A 10,701-nucleotide genomic window follows, 5' to 3' on the forward strand; every position below is an offset into this window, starting at 1 on the left:
TGAAAGAATTTTCAGGCATAAATGGACGGCCATTTTTCATAGAGATTGGCAGTGGGAAACATAATGCTCATGATCATGAATTGGTTGATTTAAAAAAAAGCTCACCCCAATGAGCTTACATTATGGAATTTTTTAGTGAGACTCTAGCATCAGTCATACAATCTAGAAATCCAAAACTTCAAGTCCAACATCCTATATTTTGTCCTTTCTTTCTTAATTAAACTCCAATTGCTATTTCCACTTGTCTCAGCTTTCTCCGTACTCAACAAGCATCATACAAGCACTAACTCTTGCACTATCTATTTTCTTTCTTCTCACTCAACCAGTAATGCCAAGTTTTGGCCCCGTCACTCGTCACCCTCACAGCACACCCTAGCATGATCAACATAGAGTTATGATGGAGTATTATGTGAGATTTCGCACTCTTGATTTCAGAATGCTATTTTCGGGCATCAAAATGCCTTTCACTTATTTCTTTTTCCCTCTTTTCCTTGTCTTATTGAAAAAAAGAATGTACTTTTAGTACAACAACTGCATTAATCCATGCCAGTTAAAACATCTATTACTAATATGTCTACCTGATCTTTTTAAGTAGTTTTCAAATATCATTGATTACGACTTAGTCTTCCCTTTCAAACACTGACATTACCCAAGGATAATATGCAAACCAACCGTCATATATAGCTATTAGGGTTTGATGACTTGCTTGTGATGTAGAAGTACTCCAGAGACTCCATCCTCGCCGCTATCAAACAAAAGAGGAAAAAGTTAAAATCATAATCCATCCATAATATAATTATAAACAGAAGAATAATAACCATGCATACTGACATGAATGGTTCATTCACATGATCTCCTGACAGGTGTGAGACTCCTCCAATTGAATTCTGTTCCGAAATTGGAAAAAAAAAAAAAAAAACAAAAATAATAAGGCAATGATGACCAACAATAGAAGACCTTATGTTAGCTTTAGTGCTTGATACATGTAACAAAAACATTGGCAGCAGAAACAAGCTTACCGCCCATGTAAAGCAAAGGGTCACTTTTGCCCTTTCCTTCCCGGTATTCACCAACTACAACAGAACAAGCAACAACTCTGTAAGCAAACCAATGACAAGATCAAGGTGCCTCTTTTAGTTCTTGCACAAAGACTATCACATGACCCAATTAATTTCCTTAATGAATATTGAATACTAGAAATTGTGGCACAAACAATGCTCATGCTGTTTCTAAATTTAAATAGGTCCTACATGTGCCAATATTTGAAGTGGTTATTGAGGAGAGTAATGTGCGGTTCAAAGAAGGCTGACATTTGTGTTTAAAAGAGTTTCTAAGGAGTTGTGCCTGACCATATAACAGCAAAAAACAATTAGGACAGCCCATCAAGTAGCTGTCCAACAGCTAAATTCTAACTTTGAACTGTCTGCAGGAGAGTCAGGTAAATTACCTCTGACCTAAAATATTTCTTAATGCATCTAAAAAGTGGTAAGTTGACACTCAAAAGACCCAAAACCATTATATTAGTAAGTAAATAAATGATGAAGAACCACTGAACTATTAGTTCCATCTAACAATTCTACATGAAAAGAAACTAGAACTGTCATCATTTAACTACTAAATTTTTCACAAAAATGATAAATTTGCATACCGTATAGACAAAAACTGCCGTAGGAAGACTGCTATCTCGATAATTATGGGGTATGAATGGTGATATTTGGCGACAGGATACTTTTAGCTCTGGGTCCGGTTCACCTGGAGGTGAAGTAATATCATTAAATGAATACTGTGAGAAAATCTCTATTCTTAGCAGGCAGAATTACAAAAGAATGATACCATCATATATGGTCCATGCCCTTGGGAATAATGCATGATATGTGGAATGCTGCCCACTCAAATTCCAGCCCCATGATGATATACCCTTATCGCCCAATTTCCTGTAATTATAAAAAAAATACATAAATAAACACAGAAAAAAAAAGGGGTAAAAATTTGCGGCGCACTAATAACTGTTCATAAACTTCAATATAAACAACATAATGAAGAGCATGCTTAAGAGCATTAAAAAAAAAAAAAACAACGCGCAATTAGTAATTTTCTTATGGTTCATATGTAATTTTCTTTCTCAAACCATCTCCTCAACTCAATCCATTACAGGAATGGCAGCCACAATCAACAAAATGATAGTTCAAGTTGAAATTGTTCATTATTTTAGGTGATAAAATTGATCCAATACAAAATATATATATATATTGATAATGGCCACAACGTACATATACATAGACATTCTCAATCAAAATTGTATTGGTAAAGTGTCCTACAAATACATTTAAAATATTCTATTTTCATAGCAGGTGAAATTGTGCAATCAATTTGAATCTATATTGCCATCATGTGAGCTAAACAACACCAAAAGTGACATGGACCCAGTCCCCAACAAAGTCAACAATAAGAAGCAGAGTTAAATCAAGAGATCCCTTTCAACCTTAACTTCTCATAGACGACATGAAAAATTACAAATATGACATGTAGTTTTGGATTGCTATTTCCAATTTCACTCTATCACTCATCATGTAGTTCAGCTGTTAATATCACCACGAGATGTAAAAGATATCTAATAAACAAGAATGGGGCTGAAGCATGTTTCTCAACTCAGAGAAACAAAACCATGGTAAAATGTAAGAATAACAAGAAGATATAGCTCCACAGCCCCAACCCCCTACCTCCAATATACAAAAAAATAATAATAATAAAGAGAAGGAAAATACAACCAATGGAACCAAACGTGGATAAACAAAAGCAAGGGGGGGGGGGGGGGGGAAAGGAAAACCTTATTGTCGAGGGTGAGTACATCGAAAAAGTAAATTATAGCTGAATGCAGTATTTTTCTAATTTCTAAAAATAGAAAATATCACATGAATAGAGTTCAAGTATTAAAGAAAAGAGTTTGTAAGATTAAGGCGGAGAAAACATAACAGTTTATATATCTTAGATGAGTTGTTATTGATCACTGAGCCAAAATGACTAAGAGAAAAGGTGCAATTATCCTCTGAGACAGAGTTTCAAGGCATACGAGAAGTGTTCTAAATTAATTATGAACAATTACAATAGATGAAATTTATAAGAACGAAAAATAAATGATTTCTTTGTAGATATCTATAAACAAAATTACAAAAAAATATATAGTCAATCATGAATGAACTCATTCATTTAAACATATAGAGTGCAACCACTTCTCGTTCAGACACTCTGAGTTCTAAAATTTGGAAAAGGAATTCTTTCTGTTTTCTTTCTTTTCTTTTTTTCTTTTTTTAAATCATATTATACAAAGAACATAATAGTTTTATGGATGAAATTTTTTAGGTTTTATATTCTATAAATCCCTCTCTGATTGATTCCAAGCTTCTACACTTGAATATGTACCCAGATAAGTGTAAGTACTCAAAAGTTATGACCAGTGTGCAAGATGAATGGTATCATGATTCCAAAGCCACAGCACCATCTAAACAATTTCTCCTGTGACACAGCTAAGAAGCAAATAACTAGGCTACTCAACACAACCAATAATTTACACCAGCATTCAGAAGCTTCAAGAAAGAACTAAAAGAAAAGATAGTCTAGTACAACAATTCACACTAAACCATTCCAGAGAGTTGAAAACCAGAAATTGATTGGACCAGGATGCACAACCTCAAAAAATCTCAGATGCATATTGAGTACCAATTGTAAAAGATTATGTCTCAAAATGTACAATCTTCTGATGAAAAGCTGGCTTTCGCAACAAAATTCCTATCTCTCTTAAAAATGAACTAGTAGTTGACCCATGCAATATACGTACTATTTTTTATTTTTCAAAAAATATTTGATGGTACGATATGTGTATTATAAAAGAATAATTTTAATTTTAATTTAAAATTAAAATTAAAATCGAAGTATGATTTTAATTATTTATTTTGATAATATTGGCACTATCATTCTATGAAAGTGTTACTTAAATACTTATATATATATTAATTTTAGTTAAATTATTTGTGTATTTTGATAATTTTAGTTATATCGTATTATAAAAGTATAATTATAATACAATAATTTTGTATAATATACATATATTAAATTATAAGATATCGTTTTGATATTAAAAATAATAGTTAAATTAGAAGAAGAATTAGTACTATAAAATTAAAAGTAATTCTAACTATTTAATTTTCTTTTATATTTATGTAAAAATAGAAACTACATAAAATTTATTCAAAAAATTAAATATAATATATTGTAGTTGAATTATCATATAATAATTTTATATGATATATATCAAATTATAAGATTGTAAAATAAACACTCTTAATTAAATTAAAATATCAACTATATAAAATAAATTCAACACCAACTAACCAAGAAAGAATCTCATAACAACATCTAAACCCAAAAAGAAAAAATACATGAAAACATCCATACATCTCACAATGTAAAATGATTAATCATCTATAATATGATGTAAAAATATAGAAGAACTTACAATTCAGCAATTAAAAAAGTAACTGAAGCAGTAAATCCAACTTTCAAAGATTCTTCGAGATTGTTGTGCAGATTTTTTCTCTTGTGAGTTGTGATTATATAAAATAATGTAGGAAAAATTTTGTACAATCAAAATATAATCCATATAGAAGTTGTAGTTAGATTTCATGTAAAACTCAAATTAGGTTTGTAAAAGAAGATTTCTCATAAGGGTTAGTTTGTGATGTCCTAAAAAAGTGCACTTTTTGACTTATTGGTGGGTTTGGGTTGGGTTTGGGTTGGGTTTGATGTGATGTGTTAGAGAGGTGATGTGATTTAAATAAGATGATGTGACTTAAATAAGATAGTGACTTTTTGACTTTTTGACTTATTTAGTACATGCCAAACTAGCCCTTAGGCCTCGTTTGGCAAGAGGCTATTTTAGCCAATTAGCCAAAAAGTTACTAAATTAGCCAAAAAGCCAACAACTCATACCAAAAAGTCAAAGATTCTCATTTCTCTCTACTTTTTGCACATTTTTTCGTAATTAGCCAAAAAGTCATCCCAAACATACAAGTTTTTTTTACCTACCTTTTTAGCCAAATAGCCAAAAAGTTACTAAATTAGCCTGTTCCCAAACGAGGCCTTAGTATTGGGTTTGTGGATTATCTAAATTTACAATAGAAAACATATGGGAAAAAAATATCTCTCAAACAGAGTCCAAGCATAATTTAAATTGAGTTTGAACTTGTGTAGAACTCTATATTTAAATGGGAAATGCATGCTGATGTCTCTCTTAAAAAAAAGTAAGCTCTTATAATGTGTTACTTAAGCATGGAAAGAAACACTATTTTAATAATATATATATGATTATATGCCAATTTGCCATCGAGTCTCACAATTCATCAATTTTTACAGCATTTGTCAATCATCTCTAAATATGGGACTTAACAAAGCTCATGATCTCCTTAAGAAAAGTGCAACTGAAATGTAAATTCCCTTACCCTAACCCTTCATGCTGGCCTGGGGCTAGAACTGAAGAGTAATTTTTATTCCCTTCGTCTCGAGATATAAAAATCTGTAGTAAAAATAATTAAATAAAATCAAACACAACATTCAAGTAAAAAAGTAAATATTTCCATGAAAAAAAATCAGCATGTTCTTTACAAAATAAAACAGTAACATCTCAAACACCTCTTGAAATATAAACCATGTGTATAGTTTGTGCCATTGGCATTACAAACATGAACCAATAGATCACTCAACACCAATAATGTATTATAACAGATTATTAACATATTATATTTCCTAGAGCTGAATAAAAAACATCTAGCAGATGATGAGTTGGAGAGCAGAGCATTACAGAGAACTGATTGGCCATGATAGGAGAAGTGTCACATGTACCAGGAACAATTTGCCAATGCCTGAATTCTCCTCTAAAACCTCTTGATATGCTGCCACTCCTGTAACATCAAAAGGATTTGACCCTTATCAAATGCATAGAAATATTACAGAAACTAGTGGGGTGGCACTCACTACCTGAGTGCAAGTGCCACAAAGAACCACTAATTAGCCACTTTTTGAACAGTAGTGCATAGAGAGAGAGAGAGAGGTGTACTAAGTAGCCTCTAAATTATAAAAAGGAGAGAGAGAGAGAGAGAGGGGTGTACTAAGTAGCCTCTTAATTAGGAAGGGGAATTTTTAAAACTAACTGGGAGTTCTAGGCAGTTGTGGGGAGTTCTTTAAAATAATGTGTTTAAAAAACATTTACCCTTAAATGAATATAGAAGTAAAAGGATTTTAATAATGCATAATTTAATTTTCTTTGGATAGTTTAGGGAAATGAAAAATACACACAAAATTAGTGTTCTACTTTTATGTATTAGCAAAAGATGACATACTTGACAACTGAACCAGTGCTTACCCCATTCCTCCAAGTGGGACACCTTGGGATGCTGATGGCTTGCAACTCTCTCGATTGAAAGGATTAATTGGTGCTGTCTGCACATATTAAGTGAGTAGCAATTCAATATAAAGAAAAGTGTCCAACAAAAAACTACGTCAAAGTCCAATTATTTATTTATTTATTTTTTTATTGGCGCTGGGGTGTCCGGAATCAAAGTCCAATTAATTTTCAACATAGGAAACTAGTTGTTAGGGTCATTATTGAATACTAAAAAGTAGCTATAGGGAAAAATTAAAACGAGTTGAAGAAGAATAAAGTTGAGAGAGTTACCCTTCCATGGGAAGCCTCTTCCCTTACATAGGACCACATACGTATACCAAGTCGAACCTAAGTTCAAAATTCAAGACATGAACCACAAAATGAGAACTAGTGAACGATAATGCATAACTTATGATACACAGGACCTATATGTCTTTTCTGCCTGCAAATATGATTGTTTATAGATAAAGGATGTTTACCAATTTAATTGCTTCCATAAACGTAACACTAAATTCTTTAAGAATAGTAGCATGGCTGTTTAATCTCCTTCTCCAAGCTTGTTCTGGTGGGGCAGCACTATCAAAATCAAGCTTCAAGTGAAGTTTAAGAAAAGACAATCAGGACAATTGAAGTAAAAACGAAACTAAAGCTATTAAAAGTACAAATGATGATAACATATGTGCATCAATATGAAGTGTATAACCCCCCCCCCCCCCCCCCCCCCCACAACAAAAGAAGCAATCTTCTGGACATCTGTTGAATATATTTAACAAGTTATCTATAATCTATAATCCAAAACAACAATAATTGACATTCCAAACTCATTCAGCCTTTATTTTGGGCTCAAATATAGTCAGGAATGTGATCAACAAGTACACAAACTTCCTTGAAACAAAATAAATAAATAAATAAACCAAGTACATTGATGAACAAAAGATATTATTCCAGTAACTAAGTAAACTCTGAAGTAAAGATTAAATTGTCCCAAATATCTTTTCCAAACAATAAGATTAAGGAGCTTTTATGCAACATTTCCAAAGGAAAGAGAAAATCCTTCTTAGCATATATCTCAAGGTAGATAATAAGATTAACTTTACAAAATCCAAGATTTACCAAGATTAGTTTTGAAATATGCCATCCTAGGAGTATCTGACCTCACAAATCAATAACTCAAAACATTAACCAATAACCTGTATTCCATTTACAACATACAATAGAAACAGTTCCTGACCAATACATGAAAACAAAAGTAAAACCAAGAATTCAGTTCAAATGATTTCAGCTTCTCCTATCACAAACTCTAGCAAGACTAAAAATTTTGGGCAAGAATGTTTTTCAACAAAGAACTGATTAAATTTTCATAGCCAAAAAATTTAAAAAAAAAAAGAACACCATCCTATTCATTTCCGCATCGAGAGTATTCTTTGTTTTAGTTAATCATAATAGTTCCAATCCAGGGAAAAAAAAAAAAAAAAAAAACATCAACCCCAAACCATAAAACACAGCCCTTAAATTGAAACGATCAACTCATATATATATATATATATGCATGTGTGTGTATGTATGTGAACAAGCTCAAAGCTATTGAAATCCTTACCAACTGTAAAGTCGATCGGCTGATATATTCCTCTGGTGGCCAAGAATTCTTCCTACAATGAAATATATTTCCGGTAACCATGTCGATCAACTACTCTATATTTGTATAATTAACTTCCAAATCTTCAAAACCCCTAATCAAATTCCTCTGTATATACACAGCCACACAAACACACACACACACACACACATATATATAGACTACTCAGATGTGTGCCTTCAGCTTCAAACAATGATCAAATTTCACTCCAAACCCAAATTTAAACTTCAATCCTCGTAAAAACAAAGCTTCAAAGCTAAAGCTTCCTCCTAAACTCTCTTTCTCTCTCTACCTCTAAGACTGCGATCCTTTTAACCAAATCCACCAAAGCTTCAACAACCCAAAAGCTGGTTAGGGTTTGAGCGGCACCGATCAGGTGAATCGCAGCAGACTCAAGAACACCGACATGGAAAAAAATAGGATCGAATTTCTCCGGATTTGGATTATTATAAAAAGTAAAAAGGAAATAAGAGAATTTTGATTTGGGTTTGTTAAGTGGTTCGATGCTGTGTCTCCTGAATGGTGAACAGTAACGATGAGAGAGAGATAGAGAGAGTTTGGCGTAGCGTGGCGAGCAGAGATGAGCCGAGTGGTGAATGAGGCTCTGTGAAATTGGGCTGTGAGATCGCCAGGTGTTCGCAAGCTTACATACACGTATGACTCACAGGATTCTCTCTCTCCCTCTCTCTCTGTTTTTGGGAACTTTCTCTCTCTAAATCTACTGCTATATACAGGTAGATGATTCTCTACAGTTTTTTTTCTCTCACTATATATGTATAGGCGATATGATATATGCAGAGAGAAAGAGCGTCTCTCACTATATATGTATAGGTGATATGACATATGTAGAGAGAAAGAGCGCTATTACTACTGTTTACTATTTATTTATGTAGAGAGAGAGAGAGAGAGGGAGAGGTGGGCTATTGTGAGTCAGGCTCATCTTTATTGACGCCTGGCCTGAGCAAGCGCTGCTAGTAATCTCTCCTGGGAAAAGTAGCGTCGTTTTGGAACAGGTTAATTTAAGTCCCGTTTGAAAATTTTCTTTTATAATAAAAAAGTTAAAAAATTATTAAATTAGTTAAAAAATTAATAATTTATATCAAAAAATTAAAAATTTTCTTTTCTCTATATTTTTTTGTACATCTTTTTGTAAAAAGTCAAAAAGTCATTCCAAACATACTAATTTTTTTAACTCATATTTTAGCCAAATAACTAAAAAGTTACTAAATTAGCCTGTTCCCAAACGAGGCCTATTAACTTTTTAGTTATTTAGTTAAAATATGAGTTAAAATTTTTTTTTGACTTTTTATGAAAATATATACAAAAAATAGAGAGAAAAGATAATCTTTGACTTTTTGGTATAGGTTGTTAGCTTTTTGACTAATTAGTAACTTTTTGACTTTTTGGCTAAAAGGGAAGATTCCCAAACGAGGTCGAAGCCTCCATTTGAGAAATGGGTTGGCTTTTTAGCTTTTTAGTTTTTTTTTGGCTATTTTAGGGTTCGTTTGGGGTGTATTAAAAAAGTGCACTTTTTGTCTTTTTACGAAAAGATGTGCAGAAAAGTAGAGAGGTGATGTGATGGAAAAAAGATAAAAAGATGGATTATATAGTAGATGACAAACAAGGCTTTAGTCTAGGCTAAAAATGTTGGTTTGGAAAAGACTTTTTTATTTTTTAACTTTTTTTATTTTTTTGTGAGATAATAGTGTAATGATTATAGGTTAAATGTGATGTTTTGTTTGTTGTGGCTAAAATAGCTTATTTTGTCTTTTATGGCTAAAATAGCCCAAAAAACTCTTACCAAACGGAGCCTAAGGGGGTGTTTGGCAACCCAACTTTGACTGGTAATAAAAGTTAAAATAATTAAAATAATCACTAAAAATTTTAAAAAATTAAATAATCAACAATATAAAATGTCTCTTTTTTTTTTACAATCATCTATTTTATTACAAAAAAAAAAGTGCAAATCAATTAAAAAAATTAATTAAATTAATCAAGTTTCTAGACGAGTTAATTTGATTTTTATCGGTTTGTTTAGATCATGTTTGGTTGGTTGAATTTAAAGTGATTCTATTTGAAGTGATAATTGAATATATAAAAGTTGATTTGGAAAGTGCTTTTCATTAATAATTTTATAATTAAAGTAGCGGAAAAAAATTAAAGTGTTTGGTGATCATATTTTTTACTTTTTATAAAATATATATATATATATAATAAAAATAAATCTTTAATTTTGTTTGTATGTTTTTTTTGGCTTTTTAATTTTTTATGTTTTTAGTGATTTTTTAATTTTGTTTTTTAGCCTTTTTGGGTCACATTATTTATTTTTATTTTTTTACATAAAAAAGTTTAAAAAATTTAAAAAGTTAAAAAACTAACTTTTTACCATCTTTCTAAAACACCACACAAAAAATAACTTTGATAGTTTTTATTAAAAAATGATAAAATAATCTTTTAATCATCTACATATGGTATGGGACTGATAATCTAAACGTCCATGGATGTTAATTCTATATCATGAGATGATTCATAGTCCTATGAAACTGCCAATCCCATGAATTTTTGTATAAACAAAATACAGGCTAAATTAGATCTTGGATTAATATCACTCTCCAAATTTTAAGCAAAC

At 31.4% G+C, this 10,701-nt stretch overlaps 1 protein-coding gene across 4 annotated transcripts in view; it reads right to left on the reverse strand.

Moving 5' to 3' along the window:
- LOC114296073 (Beta-glucosidase, GBA2 type family protein) overlaps window positions 1–9,058 on the reverse strand; it is a 14,125-nt gene extending 5,067 nt beyond the window's left edge. Inside the window, exons 1-12 of one of the 4 annotated variants that reach the window (XM_082875260.1) lie at window positions 8,365–8,987; window positions 8,034–8,085; window positions 6,916–7,026; window positions 6,728–6,784; window positions 6,416–6,492; window positions 5,855–5,954; window positions 5,496–5,569; window positions 1,834–1,934; window positions 1,649–1,752; window positions 1,020–1,073; window positions 832–887; window positions 707–745 (exon numbers count right to left, since the gene is read on the reverse strand). In XM_082875260.1, the coding sequence (XP_082731386.1) occupies window positions 707–745; window positions 832–887; window positions 1,020–1,073; window positions 1,649–1,752; window positions 1,834–1,934; window positions 5,496–5,569; window positions 5,855–5,954; window positions 6,416–6,492; window positions 6,728–6,784; window positions 6,916–6,933 (680 nt within the window). In that variant the 5' untranslated portion in view covers window positions 6,934–7,026; window positions 8,034–8,085; window positions 8,365–8,987. Of the gene's footprint in view, window positions 1–706; window positions 746–831; window positions 888–1,019; window positions 1,074–1,648; window positions 1,753–1,833; window positions 1,935–5,495; window positions 5,570–5,854; window positions 5,955–6,415; window positions 6,493–6,727; window positions 6,785–6,915; window positions 7,027–8,033 lie in introns of all 4 variants that reach the window. The other 3 variants (XM_082875262.1, XM_082875259.1, XM_082875261.1) reach the window with 3 other exon arrangements.
- Window positions 9,059–10,701: the final 1,643 nt, after the last annotated feature.

Source organism: Camellia sinensis, chromosome 6, assembly GCF_055761805.1.
Source record: "Camellia sinensis isolate YWXY chromosome 6, ASM5576180v1, whole genome shotgun sequence".
Classification (NCBI taxonomy): Eukaryota; Viridiplantae; Streptophyta; class Magnoliopsida; order Ericales; family Theaceae; genus Camellia; species Camellia sinensis.